At 42.2% G+C, this 20,683-nt stretch overlaps 1 protein-coding gene across 1 annotated transcript in view; it reads left to right on the top strand.

Annotated features, from left to right (window-relative positions):
- Positions 1-20,683, top strand: part of RAD17 (RAD17 checkpoint clamp loader component) — a 1,292,309-nt gene that overhangs the window by 321,681 nt on the left and 949,945 nt on the right. The window contains exon 6 of the mRNA XM_044063883.1: positions 17,462-17,598. Coding sequence (XP_043919818.1) covers positions 17,462-17,598 — 137 coding nt within the window. The remainder of the gene's footprint in view (positions 1-17,461; positions 17,599-20,683) is intronic.

The raw sequence follows: 20,683 nt of genomic DNA, 5'->3' as shown, positions 1-20,683 counted from the left end.
TTTTCCAATGGCACTGACTCTCCAATGGAGAAAATTACCTTTAGTGAGACTTTGGGTAAGATAAGGGAGCATCCCAAATGGGACAGCTGTCATGTCTGAGGTACAAAAAGGTACTACAGACTACTTCAGGTAGACACTCCTAGTCCCTCAGCTGTCCTTCCAGTCCTCCCTGCCTTCTTAGGTGTTTTGCATCCTCCAGCAAGATCCCTGACTCTCAGCCCCTGCACCTAAGAAACCAGACAGATTCTACAAGGTGCCCGAGGACTGCAAGTTCTTGTTAAAAGCCCCTTCTGCTGACCCTTGTGTCATCATTTCTCATGGCTTCTAATAAGGCCTCTAGGTTGCTTTCCCTCCACCACCCTGCTTCCCTCTGACAAACAGCAGACATATGGAGAGGTTGGGCAAAAAGATATACACTTCTGCCACCCTCGCCATTGGGGCTGTAAACTGTCAGACACACATGAATAAGTATACCTTGGAACTCCTGTCCCAACTTTCTAAGATTATTTCTGATATGCTAGACTCCGAGAATAAATGTTTGGCATCATCCCTGATTGGAGCTTCCTTTCAAGTGGCCTGATGCTCGATAAAATATAGCTACGATGCTGTGGAGGCTTCAACCAGGGCAGCTGCCACAGGCTCAGTCCTGAGAAGATTTACTTGGCTGAAACTACAAACTCTACCAGAGGACATTAAATCCAAACTCATGGATGTCACCTAGACAGTTCTACCCTGTTCGGTCCTGTTGCTGCAAAATTGTTCAAACCCTTACAGGAGAAGGGAAAAGAGACAGGAAATGAAACACGTCCTGGTCTCCCCTGTACCAAAATTCCAAAGGAACTATCCTTCTAAGCCAATATTTGTTAGCTCCAGCTAAGTCAAAAATGTCTGAAGAGACCTCAACACCTTAGGACTCCACTACAAACCCCACGTCAAAAACTGTTCTTTCCTGATGGACTAGAGTCCATCTGACTATTTGGACCCCAACCAATTCCCCCCCTTTCTCTATGCTTTCCTATCCAGTGTGAGAAAACAATAACACAGGATGCCTGGGTACTTTCCATCATAAAAAAGGGTTATTTGGTATAGAATTCTCTCCCGCCTTTCACAGTCATCCCTCAACCTCCGATCGACCAACTGCTACACTTTCCAAAGGTGCTACAAGACCTGCTGGGTCAAGGCATCATCCAACCAGTACCATCGAATAAAAGGGAAAAAGGATTCTATTCAAGGATGTTTTTGGTACCAAGGAAAGATGGCCCATGAAGACTCATCCTCAACCTCTCTTACCTTAACTCCTTCCTGAAAGTTCCCGCATTCAGAATGCTGACCTTCTAAACTCTTTTCCCTCTTATCATCCCACAAGCCTACATTGTTTCCATAGACCTAAAGGATGCTTATCTACACATCCACATTCATCCCAATTACAGGAATTTCTTAAGATTCTCTGTGGCTTCCTGGAACTTTCAATTCTCTGCCTTGCGATGGAGAGACCAAAAGGCCCCAAGGGGATTCATGAAATGTCTAGCCCCAGTATTTGCTTACCGCAGACTTCAAGGCATTCAGGACTTCCCATACTTTGACGACCTTCTCTTTCAAGCAGTCAGTCCAGGAGCACTAGAATGCAGTCTAACACTGCCATCTGCATCCTACAGGCTCTGGGTTTCAAAATAAACTTCCAGAAATCTGCTTTCCCCATGCCAGGACCAAATATTTTGGGGATGAAGGCTACAAACAGACCTTTTGAAGGTCTCTCTCCCCACTCAGAAGGTTCAGGAGATCATTTCCTTTATCTAAAGACTCATCCCACTAACTCGCATCATGGCCAGGACTTTTATCAAATCCCTGGGCTTCATGGCATCCACCATCCCAATGCTTCCCCTGGCAAAACTACACATGAGGAAACTATAGTGGTTCCTGAAGTTAGTGTGGATGCAGTGCACACACCCCCTTGAGTTCCCAGTTCCCCTTCTCCCTTGCCTGAAGAGGGAAATTACCTTCTTGATTTAACAGCTAACTGCCAACCCAGGTCTCCCACTCCATCCTTTACCCACAGGTTCAGGAGATGTTCACAGATGTCTCAGACACAAGATGGGGAGCAGCTTTCGGCTCCATAAAAGTACAAGGGACCTGGTCCTCCTTTCAAAGAAAGGAACACATCAGTATAAAAGAAATGAGGGCATTCCTGCTGGCTCTTCAGACCTTTCAGACCCTCTAAAAGTTTACACAGACAACAAGACTGTTCTCTGGTATGTAAACAAACAGTGAGAGACCAAATCTTTCCGCCTTTGCAGACTAGCTCTGCAAGTCTGGGAATTGGCTTTCAAACTTCAGACTCTCCTTCAGGCTGTGTATATCCCCTCCAGTCAGAATGTAGTGGCAGACACATTGAGCAAATCCGAAACACAGTCCCACGAATGGATGCTTCACAGGCTAGTCTTCCTGGACATTGTCCACAGATGGGGTACTTCAAATAGATCTTTTTGCCTCCCCCATGAGCAGACAGCTTCCACAATTTTGTGCCAGAGATCCTCATCCTCTGATCTGGAAGGTGGACTCCCTCAGCTTTTCATGGAAGGGGATGTTTCTATGTGCAGTCCCTCCCCTTCTTCATATTCCAAAAGTCCTGCTAAAGATTGAGCAGTACAAACCAAAAATCTTGATGGTTACCTCCTTTGGGCAAAGACTGCATTGGTTTCCCCTGCTCCTGCACTTAGCCAAGGGAAATCACCAAAAGTTACCCCCCTTAGTGGACCTTCTTACACAACACAGAGGAATTCTTATCCATCCCCACTTGTCTCGCCTTCAGCTGACATTGTTGGTGATAGGGTCTTGATTTCTTTCAGACACCTTTTTTTCAAAAGAAGTGCTCAGGGTTCTGCAGGACAGGAAACCCATTACAAGAAAATCTTACTTATTCAAATGGAAGACATTTTCAGTTTGGTGTATTTCCTGAAACCAGGACCCACTGACACTGGCTTAACTTAACAGTAAAAGTGCACTTGTCAGCTATTTCTGCCTGTCTGCCTCTGTCTCCTCCTGTAGCTTCTAGATTTGAGGTTTAACAATTCGTAAAAGTCATCCTTCACATAAGACCCCCACCAGGAAACCTGTTTACCCCCCCTTGGGATCTTAACTTTATATTAGAGTAGCTGACCCTTCCTCCTTTTGAGCAGGCAACGTCTGCTTCTTTGAAACTTTGCTCCTGGAAAACTGTTTTGCTGCTTGCACTAACCTCAGCCAGAAGGGTTTCTGAACTACAGGCCTTAACAGCTTCCCCTCCTTTCCTGGTGTTCTACAGAATTGTTCCACAGAGACGGTGTGTCTATCCACACCAACCCTACCTTTTATGCCTAAAATGGTAAATGAGTTTATCCCTCAACCAGTGCATCCATTTACGTACCTTATTTCGTACTCCACAGAACTCTGCGGAGAAGATTTTGCACACCTTGGATGTGCACAGACTGCTTAGCTTCTGTCTTGTCAAAACAAAGGATGTCAGGAAATCAGACTAGTTATTTGTCTCATTCTATCCTAGAGCTTTAGAGCTCCCTGTCTCTAAACACATTATTTCCAGCTGGATCTCTATAGCCATTTCCTTCTGCTATGAGCACCATGAAAAGATGGAAAGAGCCTCCTTTCTCCTGTTAAGGCACATTCTACCAGGGCTGTTGCTTCCTCTGGTGCCTTTTTCAAAGGAATGGACACTAACTTCATACTGGAGGCAGCCACCTGGTCTTCAGTACATACCTTCACCAAACATTACAAATTGGACATTTCCAAATCCAGGGCAGGGTTTGGAAGGGCTATTCTCCATGGCTTCATGGAAAGCACCTCTGCCCCTACCTCCTTCCTTTCCTCATGAGCTTTGATATTCTCCCTCATGTTAAGAATACTGCAACAAGAGAAATAGGACATAAATTAGTTGTGTAAAATCTTACCATAACGATAGATGTCCTTCTCTTCTCTGCAGTTTTCCATCCCTCCCTCCTTCCCCCTGACATTGCTGTTACTTAGCTGTACTTAACCTATATACTGCCTTAGATGGGCATTCCTCCTGGGGCACTCAGTTCTGAGGAGTGTGCGTGCATATGTCACTTTTATGGCCAACGTCTGACAGCAGCCTATGTGCGATGTACCACGCACCCCTAGTAGTACAAGTCTTTTTATACTGGTCAGTGTTGGGTCATCATGGCAGGCAACTCTCTCATGTTAAGAATACTGCACCAGAGAAGAGAGGGACATCTATTGTTATGGTAAGATTTTACACAACTAATCTTTATTCCACTATCAAGGTTCAGTTAGCTGCTGTTTTCTCCTTTATTGTTAGAGAAGATCACATCCTGTTTAGCTGTCTAAGTACTAGGTACTTTCCTTCTACACCCCCTGTTCAGAAATCCAGTTCCACCATGGGATATCACCATTGTTTTGCCGTCTTTGATGGGACTCCCTTTTGAACCTGCCTCCTAAGGCTTTTTTAAAGTATCTGTCCTAGAAAACCTTATTTTTGCTAGCCGTAACTTCTGCCAGAAGGCTTTTGAGTTGCATGCACTTTTTTCCAAAACTCCTTATTTATTTTTTTCACAAAGACCGTCTGTTTGAAAACAAACCCATCCTTCCTACCAAAGATGGTATCTGAATTATCCGTCAATCAAGCCCTTAATCTGCCAGTATTTTCATATTTTTCAAAGGGTGAATATACCTTACATCTACTGGATTTTCATCGATAAATGCGCTTTTATTTGTATCACAGTACTCTTTTCAGGAAGTTTGATCAACCTTTTTTGAAATCTAAATTGGGACAAGGTGTATCCAAAGTAGTCTTCTCTAGATGGCTTTCTCAATGTATTTCATTCTTCTATCAACAAAAGGGATTGTCTCTTCCTTCAAAAACCAAAGCTCATTCAACAAGATCTGTGACCTCATCTACTTCCTTTTTCTTTTGATGACATTTGTGCTGCGACCAACTGGTCAAAAGTGAGCACCTTTATTTCTCATTACAAGTTGAACATTCAGTCCAGATCCAGGGCTTCTTTTGGTTCAACTGTGCTCAGAAATATCATTCCACGAAACCATCCGGGAGGTCAAGTAGCTGGGGACTCTGCCCGGTGTGTAGAGGAATGGACGGAAAAGACAACATCAGATACAAAAGTTATGTACCCACTATAATATTAGATCTGTGTTGCTGCATTCCAACCATTCCTTAACTACCATCCCTCCAGCCTCCATCCATGTTTCGCTTTTTTCACAAATCTTGTTCATCAGTTATGTGTATTTTCAAATAATTTTGAAGGTGCAAACTTTATTTGAGGTAACTCCCTTCTGTGCATGGGTATTATAGGTGGGGGAGGAGCCTGAGCGCTGGATCCAAAGCTTCAAAATGGCCGAGGACAGATCTGATGTGTGATCCAAGCGGAATGGAGCTAATACAACATAGATCTAATGTTATGGTGAGCAAATAGCTTTTGTTTTTTGACATTTTACTTTGTGATTACTAGATGAAGTACACCTAGAGTGCATTAGTTTACATAAGTAACATAGTAACTTGTGCATTCTGCAAAACGTACTACATCATTTTATGCTTGTCTGCATCACATACACTCCATTGATGCCTTACTCATTTCATTGCATCAGAAGTTGGGAAAGTTACTAGATTGCATTCCTTTTGTTTTTCTTACTTAACGTCTAAGCCCAAAGTCTGCATTTCCAGTCTGAGATTCAGAAAAGGCAACAGCCAGAGGTAAGCCCAAAGACAGGTGGCATATCACTGATGTTAGCCCTACACAGTCTGAAGAGTCACTGTGATAGGCAGTCTCCACAGCTATGCTGAATGCTACTGAGACATTTCAGAAGAATGGCCTATAATAATTAGCTATGTGCTGTCCTCATGAATTGCCTGCTGTAAGGGTTTTACACACCAGAACTATTCAGAGAATTGCTTGGATACCTAAATTAGCATTGCCAGCTAATTTAATTAACACTGCCAAAATGCCACACTTTCAAATTACTTTTAATGGGAGAGACTGCATTGCAGGTAAGCGAGTTAATGGAGAGTTAGTTGGGGGCTTGTTAGGGCTATGAGTGGTCGTGTGCAGGTGTGGGTGTGTGCGCGCTCGTGTGTGTGCACATGCTTATGGATGAATGGGGGAGTGCATTGTGTGATCATGTGAGAGGTGTGAGTCTCCTGAGCGGTGTGTGTATGAGAGCATGCAAAAGAGAAAGTATGGTGGGGGGGGGGGCACTTCTGTTCTGAATAATTAGAAGAATGGAACTCTAATGTTCAGTGTTCTTCACTGACTGTAAACAACCTTGACTTACTAAGGTACAGGACAAATATGAGAAAGAAAATAAGGGACATTCATTTAAAATCAGGGACAGTTAAGAGGTATAGGGATGTGTCCATGTGTGCGTGTATGTGAATGAATGTGTGCACGTGTGTGCGGGAGACTGAGTAAGTGCGGTGCCTGTGCCAGCACGATGTATGGAACATTATGTATGGACTGACCACAAGTGGTGATTAGAGCAATTTGCTTAAGCTGTTCAAAGCTGCAGTGAGATAGGCCTTCTGCCATTGCTCTGCTGTGATATTGGAAAAAGATAAGTGCTTATTTTCAGATGTTTTCTACACTTCTGTTTTACTGCATAACTGTTTAATCTGTGCAACTGTGTTTTTAGATCTTACCCACCCAGCTGCTGTTGTGGTCTTAAAGCTTGGTAGCTTTGAGTTGCTCGCCTATAGTATAAAGTTGATACTGGACACTCCCCTCAGTCACATTACAGCAACTCATTCTACTGTTTATAGTGAGAACTTTGTAAAGGCCCACCCCTTTAGCTTCGCAACCTTGAATTTTCTTATCTTCTGTCTCCTCACTTTCTACTGAAAAATGTATCTCTTCCTACTTCGTTTTGCTGCTTGTGCTTAGGAGTTCAGCTGAATTTAGTTTCCTGTATTTGTTATTGCTTGTTGGTAGCCTCATTAAATTGATGACAGTATTCTACTGAATTGTTGCTTTATTTGCGCTGTCTGTTACTGTGATTGTGAGCTACTGTTCTAAAGCAATCTACTGATTAACTATATTTCATTGCTATCTATTGCAATTCATTACTGTTTAAATACATTTTGTTGCTGTTTAACTGTAATTTTTCATACTGCGAGTTCTGTTCTTTTGACTGTAAGTGATTAATCTGTGCTTCATTGTGAGTTTTTTTACTGTATTCTTAAAATTGAGTAGCGTAGTCTAGATACAAGTCTGCTGCATCCAGAGCACCAGCTGCATGGTGTTTAACCCTTTTTGAGTATTCCAGCTATAAATTTTCCCATAGTAGCACTTGTGTTCTCATCTAGTAGTGCTACTCTTAGACCTTCCTCCCTTTACCCTCTTAGCTCTTTCAGTTTCTGACAAATATGGATGGACAATTTCCTGCATTTTCTCCTGCCAGTCTGGTTGATATAGGCATCCTAAGACAGTGTAGCAATTGCTTCATATACAGGGACAACCCTCTACTATTACCACCCAGGAACACAATTTGTGAGAGATGCAATTACATCAAGCACCTAGTGTCACTGCGCTCTCCCCCACAAACCAGTATATCTGGCACTGAGAAGGTTGGTAACACGAACACCACACCTCAAACACCACCCACACAACACACCCACATATGCGGAGGTCCTCAACAAAAGCATACCCAAACAAAAGAGACAGAGGCATAAACGCATGAGAACTCCACTGCCCACCACACACAGTCCACACACCTGTGTCTCATAGCCGCTAATGCCTAAACATATACCCAGCAAATTAGTCATAAGAGACTCCATTGTGAGGCACACAGATGTGCCCCTCACCAGGCTGGGTAAGGAGAAAGTCATGATTAGTTGTTTGTCGGTTGCCAGAATCCGCCATATCACCAATGCACTCAAGTCTCTCAACAGGTACTGTTATGACTCTCATAGTCCATGTTAGAGTGAATGACTTGAAACATAACTCCCTGGACTGTATAAAGAGAGACATGATCGAGCTTGCTGAATAGGTGTCCCACACAGGTATGTTCCTAGCATTAAGCAGCATTCTACTGTCACCCAGAATGATGCCTCAATACAAACAGAAAATTATTGACTTTAACAATTGTCTTAGTTTGTTGGGGTCATTCCAAGAGGATCCAGTACTTGACAGCCTGGGATGACGTGATTGACAATCCACTATGGTTTGCCAGAGATGGCCTGTATTCTGTCTCTGTTAGGCTTCAGGCTCCTGGCAAAGGCTCTTGCCTCCCCCATAGTGCCTTTTTTAGGCAATGCCTTGAGGTCAAAACTACCAACATAAACATTTCATCAAAATGTAAATTAAAGGTCATGCTGCTAAATGCTAGAGTCTAAACATGAAACTGCTCTCATTGCACACATTCTTAACCCTGGAAGAAGCTGACATTTGTGCAGTCACAGAAACCTGGTCCAAAGCTGCAAAGAGCACCCCAGCCATACCAGGTTACTCATCCTATCATTCATTCAGACTTCAAACTGCGGGCAGCAAAACAAAAGGCGGTGGAGTTGCAATATATATAAAGGACATACATACCTCTAGGCTGGTCAAACTGTGTGATGCACAGGAAACACTTCAGGTGCAGTTAAGAATTGAAAATACCCCAATTCAAATCATAGCTAACTGTAGGCCTCCAACTTTAACTCAAGATTCCCACTCCACCTATCTGGACTTCTTCGAATCTATCAGGATTCAACCCTTTACCCTGATCCTGGGTGACTTTAACTATCCAACCATAGATTGGAAGAAGTATTTATGCCGAAACACAATTGTCCAGAGATTCCTTGATTTCGTCAATGCAAATGCCTTGGACCAGTTAGTTGACATCCCCACAAGAGGTGAAAATTTCTTGGACTTTGTGTTAAACAACATGAGTAACTACTGCAGCATCTCTGCAGTGTCATCATCCCTGGTAAGATCTGACCACAAAGCAGTCACTATGGAAGTCACCATCCCCCATAGCTAGGGTCACAAAAAAAATTCTCCAAGCTCCTGAGAGAAGGTATAAACAGCTTCATAGGAACTGGCACATACAGTGGATGTAAAAAATGTTCACACTCCTGTTAAAATGCTAGGTTTTTATGATACAAAAAATGAGCACAATAAATCATTTCAAAACCTTTCCCAACTTTAATGTGACCTATAACCTGTACAGTTCAATTGAAAAACAGACAAATCTGTTAGGGAAAAATGTAAAAAATAAATGTACAGTAAGCTGGTTGCACAAGTGTGCACACCCTTAAACTATTACTTTGTTGAAGCACCTTTTTATTTAATTACAGCATTCAGTCTTCTTGGGTACACACCTGCCATCAATTAGAGACTCTGGTTAACCCCAAATAAAATTCAGTCCTAGTAGGATTTTCCTGACATTTACTCAGTTGCCTGCTACAGCAAAAGCCGTGGTTCACAGAGAGCTTACATCCACAGCATTAGATATACCATGGAACACAGTGAAGACAGTCTTCAAAAAGTGGAGAAAATATGGGACAACAGTGACTTGCAAAGAACTGGACGTCCCTCCAAAATTGATGAAAAGATAAGATGAATACTTGTCAGCGAGGCTGCCAAGAGACCTACAGTAACACTGAAGGAGCTGCAGGAATTTTTGGCAAGTACTGGTTGTGTACTACATGTGACAACAATCTCCTGTATTCTCCATATGTTTGGACTATGGGGTAGGGTGCAAGATGGAAGCCTTTTTCTAACGCAAATAAACATCCAGGCCAGGCTAAAATTTGCAAAGCAATACATCAAGTCTCCCAAAAGCATGTGGAAAAATGTGTTATGGTCTGATGAGATCAAGGTTGAACTTTTTGGCCACAATTCTAAAAGGTGCGTTTGGCGCAAAAACAACACTTTGCATCACCAAAAGAACACCATCCCCACGGTGAAGCATGGTGGTGGCAGTATCCTGCTTTGGGTTGCTTTTCTTCAGCTGGAACTGGGGCTTTAGTCAAGGTGGAGGGAATTATGAACCGTTCCAAATACCAGTCACTTTTGGCCCAAAACCTTCAGGCTTTCTGCTAGAAAGCTGAAGAGGAATTTCACCTTTCAACACGACAATGACCCCAAACATACATCCAAATCAACAAAAGAATGGCTTCACCAGAAGAAAATTAAAGTTTTGGAATGGCCCAGCCAGAGCCCAGACCTATATCCAATAGAAAATCTGTGGGGTGATCTGAAGAGGGCTGTACACAAGAGATGCCCTCGCAATCTGACAGTTTTGGAGTGCTTTTGCAAGGAAGAGTGGGCAAATATTGCCAAGTCAAGATGTGCCATGCTGATAGACTCCTACCCAAGAAGACTGAATGTTGTAATTAAATCAAAAGGTGCTTCAACAAAGTATTAGTTTAAGGGTGTGCACACTTATGCAACCAGCTTATTCTATGCTTATTTTTTATTTTTTTCCCCCTAACAGATTTGTTTTTCATTTGAATTATACAGGTTATAGGTCACATTAAAGATGGGAAAAGTTTTGAAATGATTTATTGTGGTTTCATTTTTTTATATCACAAAAACCTGGCATTATAACACGGGTATGTATAGTTTTTATATCCACTATATATCCAAACCTACACCAAAGTAATGTATGAGAATTTATATAGCTGCATGGAATCAGGAGTACCAGACAGGACCAAAGTCGTCCTCCTCAAGGAAGAGTAAACCTGTCTGGTGGACATCTACAATAAATAAACTCTATAATAAAAGGAAATAAAAATTGCTGTCCAGGACCAAGAAAGAGCAGCTGCCTAATTGGAAGCAATCTCTTCTTAGCCTGAACAAGCAGATAAGAGCAGTAGTGAAATTTTCCAAAGCTAACTTTGAATCCAAACTGGACATATCTACCAAAGACGGTCATAAGGCCTTCTTCGCATATATCCGCATTCTCAAGGGAAGCACCCAGATCTGCTCAGAACTGGTGGGTTAAGGACACCACATACAAAGACGCTGTAGATATAGCCAACCTGCTTGCAGATGGGCTCTGTGAAAACTTCACTCCTCTGTCCCCCCCCATCAGTAAAACAGGACATCCCCAGTACCTGACCCCCTCCCCTTATCTCTAGGGAGCAAGTCATCACTGCCCTCTCAAAGGCAAAAAATACAGCCTCCGTGGAACCCGATAACATCCCAGGCTGCATCCTACATGAACTCTGGCAGGAACTTGCACCACCATTAGGCACCCTATTCAACCAAAGCCTGAGTACCGGCTTCGTCCCAGCCAAGTGGAGGACCGCTACTGTCATCCCCTTGCACAAAGGTGGAGCGTTCACCGATCCAAGAAATTATAGACCCATCAGCCTAACTAGCCTGATCTGCAAGGCCATGGAGCGGATTAACATGGACCTCATTAACAAGGACATTGGCAACCTCTAGACACTTGATCTCACACAGTTTGGTTTTGTCAAGGGGAGGTCATGCCTATTAAAATTGGTCGATTTCTTTGAGAGTGTCACCAAGGCCATAGAAGGGGAAGACTTCACAATGCCTACCTTGACCCTGACAAAGCCTTCAATACTATTCCCCACCCAGGTATAATAGATAAACTCTCGCAACTAGGCATCAATCCATATGTTACCAGATGAGTAGCAAACTGGCTCACTGATAGAACCCACCTAGTCAGAATAGGGGAAGCCACCTAAAGTAGACCCATAAGAAGCAGTGTACCCCAGGGATTGGTCTTGGGGACTCTGCTGTTTGGGATATACTTCTCGGAGGTGCAGGCCAAATCTAGTGGGCTATGGCTGACCAGGTTTGCAGATAACTGCTAGCTGGGTGCTATCATAAATTCCCCTGACTATGTGGACCTCCTCCAAGAGGGTCTCACCCAAACAAATGACTGGTGCCAGAAACATGGCCATAAACTGAATGCCAAAAAATGCATCATTATCCCTTTTGGGGAGAGTGACGTTCCCACAAATTATCACATTGATAATAAAGTCCTAAGCACGCAATTAGTCGTGACTGACTTGGGCACCCAGGTTGATAGCAAACTGACTTTTGACCACCGTATTGCTTCCGTTGTACGGAAAGCTTTCTACATAGCCCACCTAATTAGTAAGGGTGTCTCATCCAGGGACACAGTGGTCATAACATCCCTGTATTCTTCCCTTATAAGACCCATTATTGTGTACAGTGCCCATTTCGGCATGTACCTCACAAAGCACATGCAGCAGCTGGAGAGACCACAAAGGTTCCTCACCCAGAGAATCCAGGAACTCCAACATCTACCTTACGCAGATAGGCTAAAAGCCCTGTCCCTCTACTCAGCCTCCTACATACCCCTCAGAGCTGACCTCTGTTTGGCTTACAAAGCAGTCTCAGAACTCACCCTGATGGCACTGCTGCATATCCGCAAGTCAAGCTCCACTCGAGTAACCTGCACATGTGACCTCAACCTGGTCTGTGACATCAGTAAGACTTGTTGGCAGGACAAATGTGTGTCCCAGAGACACCACCTTTTGTGGAATAAACTCCTTCTCCATGTAAGGAAGAGTACCTCATTAAACCATTTTAAGCACAACCTGGATAACTGGATGGGGAACAGCAAATACACCCCTGGGATTCCACATGTGTCCCTGCTGGACAGTGTCATTGGGTGCTGACTTGTTGGAACATGGGCTAAATTCTTGGTTAGGCTTGTAAGGGCCTCAAGGCCAATAGCCTAGTAAATTCCTATGATTGGCACTAGTAGTAACAACATGCAATTCAGAGATGTGCAAACTAGTCAGTAATGTCTTTCCTCATTACTGCAAATCATGTCTGTGAATAGCATTTTACATGAATGCATAAACCACCCTTTTTAGCCATAGCAGGTTATATCCATGGTGGGATTTTTCCTGAATCCCAACCCAGTCTTGGCAGCGCCCATAGTCTCTAGCCATTTCCCACATGCTGTTGTATTTGAACAATGACTGTGTTTTTGTAGCAGTTTGTCTTTGACTAGTCACATAGACACATGCACATATTCTTGCTCTTTGGTTCATTAAAACTGTGAAAAGCCTAGTGTGGTACATGAGGCAGGAGTACAGTGAACCAAAAGGTGACACGTAAAGTTATTCTGAAAATAGAAGACCTGATACTGGATAGCTTATTTACGAATGTAGAAAATTTCAACCATTTGTCACGCTGTCAAACCCACACATTTACCTAAATTTCATTAAGCATGGAGTTTGTGGAATTATGGTTAAGTCTTGGAATCACATGAGTTCACCTTTGCCAAATATGATGCATTTTTTATTGATCTTTCTCTTTGCATGATATTCTCAAAGTATGAAAATTCAAGTCTTGTCATTTAAGATACTAGGGAATATGTCGTGTTTAAAGAAAAAACTAAAGCAATCATTCAGTCAGGTAGCTGCAGTTGATTTTAATTTTGTTGGTTTTTGTTTTCCTTGCTTTTTACTATTATTTTTATTGTTTTAAAAGGTGGTGTTATGGAGCTTGAGCGTTTGTTTTAATAAATATTTTGCTACCCGAGTAAAGTTTCATAACTTTATTTTTAAATTGTTGTATGTTAATTTTAAGGTTTTTGGTCTCATTTAGTACTGCTTGATCCATTTTCAGGAAGTCAATGGTATAAAAAAGTATTCTTCAACACCATATTTTACAAGTGTCTGTTTTATTCTTGTCTGGTCTGTTTGCTATCCAAGTTCAAGGTCATTTATGCAGCATGAAAATAGAACAAGAATATGAAAAAATAAAAACTCACAAAACATCAAATGTCAAATGAACATTTAGACCACACCATCATATGTCATTTCAAAAAGGAATGTTTTTAGAGCTTGCCTAAAGGCAGGCAGAGTAGAACACACGCAGAGCCAATGAAGTAGTTCCATAGGTATGGTGCTTGATTAGAAAAAGCATGAAAGCCAGAAGTCTCAAGACTGACCACAGAACTCGCCAGCAGTCTCCTGGAGGCTGAACTGAAAATGTGTTTTGGACATTAAGGCATGATAAGCTTCTTCGGGTAGCAGGAACCCACTTCATTAATTAACAGATAAACAACACAAGGATTTTAAAAATCCTACAGCAGATAGGGAGCTGATTCCCATACCAACACAAGGGTTTTTAAAATCCTACAGCAGATGGGGAGTTTTGATTCCTGTACTTTTGTTATTTTTACTGTTCTTGATTTGTTGAAGTTTACCAGATTTATCATGCAGCACTGTATTTCTGCTTTGTTGTTTGCACTTGCTGTGGCTGACGAGCATGGCTTGGACGGGTGTTGTCCCGAACAGCCGTGATTACGGTACTATTGTTATTTTTGCAGATAGGGAGTCATTGGAGGCTGCACAGAACTGGTGTACTATATTGGTACTGGAAATGTATCGGTAAGTAACCTGGCTGTAGAATTTTGCAATATAGATTCATAGGTGTTTACTAGGCTAATTACCACAAGGGCCTTTTTAAGCCTAGCCATGCATCCCAAATCTCTGACAAGTTTTGATACTTTTGATAAGTGTAAGCATGGGCCTGGGAGAAGAACCATTTACAGGTTGCCTGTGTCCATTAGAGACATAGGTGCCAAGCCAAGGATGAATTTCTGGTTTCCCATCCAGTTGTCCAAGTTGCACTTGAATTGGGTTAGGGAGGAACTCTGCTTTACATGGATGGGGGGAGCCTGTTCCATAGACAGAGTAGTCTCTGGGATACATATCTATCTTTTCAGCAGGTCCCATTTATATCACAAGTAAAGTTTAAGATGTTCTTCGTGTTTCACTGTTGCAGTCATTACATTTGGGTAATCTGCTGACAGGTTGCCCTCAGTCGGCCTGAATAACAAAGTGGGTCTGACAGTGCCCTGTATGCCAAGCATAGATCTCCCCTAAAAGCCTGTAGGAGACAGAATACAGGGATAGGGTCTTGAGGTGGTCTGCATAGGATGTTTTATTTATTCTTTAGTGAGGAACCTCTGCGGACATTCCAATTGTTGGATATGCCTGGTTAGGTACATAGCAAAGGGGGCATTGTACTCCATTATAGGTCTGATGAATGCAGAGTACAGTGGAACAATGACTTCCTTGGACTCAGATGCTATACCTTTGTTTATAAGTTGTGCAACATATCTGTAAATGGTTCACAGGTTCACTTGTGGGCCATTTCAAGCCTAGCCGAGTACCCCATGTAAGAACCAAACCCTTGGCTCTGTAAGGTTAACACCTTAACCATTATACCAACATCCCTCTGATTCAACTCTGTGTTAGTCCAAAATAAGGGCATTGTAGTAGGCCAGTCTGAAAGAGACTAAGGCACGTGCAACAACTGAGAGATCAACTTGAGATAAGAAGTGCTTTCTTCTGGAGATGGAAACTGAGTACCTTCACAGTGGCTGACACTTGGTCTCAAAATGTGATCCAAGACTTGAGGATAAAACCAAGATTCCACACCTTGCTAATAAATTCAAGCTTATTCCCACCCTAAAGGATATGACTTAGTAATGGTAATGCAGAGGAATCTCTCAGGGTTGCATAGACCACCAAAGCCTCTGTCTTGGTGTTCAGTTGAGTCTGTTTTCCATAAGCCAAGTATGTATGTCTTCCAAAGCATCAGCCAGGGAGTAAATATAAGCCATCTCTTCTTGAGGGAAAGAGAAATAGATTTGAGTATCATTAGCGTAACTTTGGTACATTTAACCCTTTTCCATCGGCAGGACTCTTAAAGGAAGTATGTGCACCTGAATAGAACCATGTGGTATTTTGCATTCAGGATGATGCAAGTTGAGTCCTAAGTCCTAAACCTATCCTGTGAGTATGGTTAGATAGATATGATATAAACCAGTCAAGAACTCTGCCAGAAATATTACAGTTGGAGCTCCAGCGTTCTGTCAAGGTGCCATCGTCCACTGTGTCGTATGTAGCTGAGAGATCAGGAGGACCAATAATGTATAGTGCCAGTCTTCCAAGATGGCTGAACATTAAGTAACGGCTTAATTCTAGCTCTGCCAGTGTGAAAACAGAAACTCAACAGAGAAGGCCAGTAGACTTATGTTTGGGTAAATTTCAGTAACTGCTAATAAATGTACTGCCTGCATGTGAGGAAATAGAGTGGACCTGGAAAAAAAATCAGCTGCAAAAAGTCTGGAAGAAACACGGACTAGGGAAAGCTCTGCAGCTGTTCAGCAAAAAGCAGTGCAACCTCCAAACATAAATTCCAGTAACCTAAAGGAAGGTGTAAGACAACTGCATACAGAACTGATTAAAATAAACAAAACAATAGTGGAGTATATCAATACAACCAACAAAAGGCTGGAAAAAAATGGAAGAAGCTTTAAACAAATATTTAGAGAGGTGATAAAGCTGTAAAACTCAGTAGAGGTCAAAATGAAGAAAAGGCTGGCCGAATATGAGACTGCTCAGGAAGAAACGTTTAAAAAAATAATAGAATTAGAGGGCAGAGCATGTAGGGAAAACCTGAGATTTTGAGCTATACCAGAGAAGCTGGAAGGAACAGACTGCATTAATTTTATAAAAGCACAAATAAGCAAATGGACTGGTATTCCACAACAGGAGTTGTTAGTTGAAAGGGCATGTCCTATGTGTTCCAAACCTGGCTATGAGAAAGCAACCTAGACCTTTTAATAGTAAAGATGCAAATCTACCAGCAGAAGGAGATGATTATGATAAAACTGTGGCAGAAGGACAAAGTACTAAAAGTGGGAGAGAGCAGTGTGTTTGTGGAAAATTGATTACTTATTGTACTCCAGGCAGAAGAGAAGCAGATTTATTGCTCTGTTCAGGAAATGTCGAGAGACGCAGGTGTGCGATTCAGACTACTGTACCTAGCTGTCTTCAAAGTATTCTTCCATGGGGACAAAATAATTTTTTGATAAAGTATATGCTAAGGAGGAACTACATATGTTAATTTGTAAAAGAAAACTGATGAGCTGTAAAAGATTCCAGCTTCTGGTTTTAATTAAACTCATTCTCCTCTATAATACATATTGCATTTATGTATTACAGTCATGTGGTCACAGTGTCCTGTATTTTCACCATATTCTGTCATCACCATTCATTTTTGTACCAGTATTCAGAAATGATGGCACTGCACTACTTGATTGATTGGTGTCTCCCATTTGAACCCCTCCCCGAACTTCTTACAGCACATGATGGAGATCACTGTAGTGCTTCTACTCTTTATCATATTGTTGCCAATATCGTATGGCTGTTAAATTAAGGAAAGTATCCTGAAATGAAACTGGATAATACTTCTACTGAACAGTTAACATGCCCTTCACATTATGTATGTATTACTTGTGTATTTAAATGATTTGCCTACTGAGTGAAATTTTTAGTAAGAATTAATAAGCTTCTAATATGGTAACATTAGGGCAGAGAGAGAATATAAACCAAGTAGGACGGCAGTGAGTATGTAAGTAATATTGTAAAACTATTTTAATACTTTATTTCTCTTTTTCTTAGAATCACATTTTCGAAACTTTTCGAATGAGTGTCAGACAACAGTTTTCCAAGATTTTTTGCTTAGGGCAAATAAATACAATAAGCTGCAGATGCTGGGAGACACGCTGGATACAGATAAGAAACTTATTCTCATAGAAGTGAGTAAAATTCATTCTTTATTTTATTTATTTTCCTTAGATGTGTATTGGATTAGACCAGTATGACATTCTCAGCTGTCAGTTATACTGCAAAGCTTATTTTAGCTTCAAGTTACAATTTTTTTAATGTCTAAGTACCTTGGATATTTTTAGTCGAGAATCTCTGTTCTTAACATTTGAACTTCTGTCTTCCATGTTATTCATGCTTTTTTTTTATACAAGAAACGTCTTTATTAAGTTATCATTTGACATAGGCAATCATGCATTTATATAAATGAAAACTAACCATATTGTCATATTTTCAGTTGCAAACAGTTTTCTCCATTAAATTCCAGACCCCTGTTGCATATTATTCTTCTTCTTTCATCTGCTCCCGTTAGGGGTTACTACAGCAGATCAGCTGTTTCCATTTCTTTCTGTCCTCTGCATCTTGCTCTGTCACACCAACCACCTGTATGTCCTCTCTCACCACATCCATAAACCTTATCTTAGGCCTCCCTCTTTTCCTGTTACCTGGCAGCTTCATCCTTAGCATCTTGTTCCCAATATACTCTGCATCCCTCCTCAGCACATGTCCAAACCAACGTCATCTTGCCTCTCTGGCTTTGTCTCCAAACCTTCCAACCTGGGCTGACCTTCTAGTATACTTATTCCTAATCCTGTCCATCCTCATCACACCCAGTGCAAATCTTAACATCTTCAACTCTGCCACGTCAAGCTCTGACTCCTGCCTTTTTGTCAATGCCGCTGTCTCCAACCATATAACATAGATGGTCTCACTACCCTCTTGTAGACTGGTACTAGTCTGTCACAAATCACTCCTGACACTCTTCTCCACCTACTCCATCCTGCCTGTACTCTCCTCTTCACCTCTCTTCCACACTCACCATTACTCTGAACTGTTGATCCCAAGTGCTTAAACTCATCCACCTTCGACACCTCTACTCCCTGCATCCTCACCATTCCACTATTCTCCCTCTCATTCACACACGCATATTCTGTCTTAGTCCTGCTGACCTTCATTCCTCTTCTCTCTAAAGAATATCTCCACCTGTTCCATACTCTCACTACAGATCACAATGTCATCTGCAAACATCATAGTCCACGGGGACTCCTGTCTGATCTCGTCTGTCAACCTTTCCATCACCATTGCAAATAAGAAGGGGCTCAGAGCTGATCCTTGATGTAATGCCACCTCCACCTTAAACACATCCGTCACTCCCACCGCAGACCTCACCGCTGTCGCACTACCCTCGTACATATCCTGTACCACTCTTACATACTTCTCTGACACTCCCGACTTCCTCATACAATACCACAACTCCTCTCTAGGCACCCTGTCATATGCTTTCTCTAAATCCACAAAGACACAATGCAACTCCTTCTGACCTTCTCTGTAGTTCTCCATCAACACTCTCAGAGCAAACATCGCATCTGTAGTGCTCTTTCCTGGCATGAAACCATACTGCTGATCACTAATCATCACCGCCCTTCTTAACCTAGCTTCCACTACTCTTTCCCATAACTTCATGCTGTGACTGATCAGTTTAATCCCTCTCTAGTTACTGCAGCTCTGCACATCACCCTTGTTCTTAAAAATCGGTACCAAAACACTTTTTCTCCATTCCTCAGGCATCCTGTCACTTTCCAAGATTTCATTAAACAATCTAGTTAAAAACTCCACTGCCATTTCACCTAAACACTTCCATGCTTCCACAGGGTATGTCATCTGGACCAACAGCCTTTCCGTTCTTCATCCTCTTCATAGCTATCCTTACTTCCTCCTTGCTAATCCACTGCACTTCATGATTCACTATATCCGCACATCATCCAACCTTCTCTCCCTCTCATTCTCTTCATTCATCAACCCCTCAAAGTACTCTTTCCATCTGCTCAACACACTCTCCTCGCTTGTGAGTACATTTCCCTCATTATCCTTTATCACCCTTACCTGCTGCTCATCTTTACTAGCTTGGTCCCTCTGTCTAGCCAATCGGTACAGGTCCTTTTCTTCCTCCTTAGTGTCCAACCTTTTATACAACTCTTCATACGCCTTATCCCTTAGCCTTCGCCATCTCTCTTTGCCATGCACCTCATCTCCTTATATTCTTGTCTACTTTCTTCATCTCTTTGACAATCCCACTTCTTCGCCAACCTCTTTCTCTGTATACTCTCCTGTACTACTTCGTTCCACCAACAGGTCTCCTTGTCCTCCTTCCTCTTTCCAGATGTCACACCAAGCACCTTTCTAGCCATCTCTCTTACTAGCTCTGCTGTAGTTACCCAGCTGTTCGGTAACTCTTCACTGCCACTCAGTGCCTGTCTTAACTCTTCCCTGAACATCATATCACAATTACCCTTTTTCAGTTTCTACCATTTGATCCTTGGTGCTGCCCTCACACTCATCCTCCTCTTCTTGTTCATCGTCATCCTATAAACCACCATCCTATGCTGCCTAACTGCACTTTCCCCTGCCACCACTTTACAGTCTCCAGTCTCCTTCAGACTGGCCCTTCTACACAAGATATAATCCACCTGTGTGCATCTTCCTCCAGTCTTGTATGTCACCCTATGCTCCTCCCTCTTGTTAAAATACGTATTCATCACAGCCATGTCCATCCTTTTCGCAAAATCCACTACCATCTGACCTTCTGCATTCCTTTGCTTAACACCATACCTACCCATCACTTCCACATCCCCTCTGCTCCCTTCACCAACATGCCTATTGAAATCTGCTCCAATCACCAGTCTCTCACCCTTGGGTACAGTCATCACCACTTCATCCAACTCGCTCCAAAATTTTTCTTTCTCATCCATCACACACCCAACTTGCGAAGCATATGCACTAACAACATTCATCATTACACCATCAATTTCCAGCTTCATAAATATCACTCTATCTGACACTCTTTTCACCTCCAAAACACTCTTAGCATACTGTTCCTTCAGGATAATGCCTACGCCATTTCTCCTCCCATCCACACCATGATAAAACAATTTGAAACTGCCTCCGATACACCTAACTTTGCTCCCCTTCCATCTAGTCTCTTGCACACACAATATACTTACCCCTAATTGCAGTCAT

The sequence above is a fragment of the Protopterus annectens genome, chromosome 2.part2 (genome assembly GCF_019279795.1).
Source record: "Protopterus annectens isolate FY-2018-M chromosome 2.part2, PAN1.0, whole genome shotgun sequence".
NCBI classification, from domain to species: Eukaryota; Metazoa; Chordata; order Ceratodontiformes; family Protopteridae; genus Protopterus; species Protopterus annectens.
This window is presented reverse-complemented; position numbering and strand designations above follow the sequence as displayed.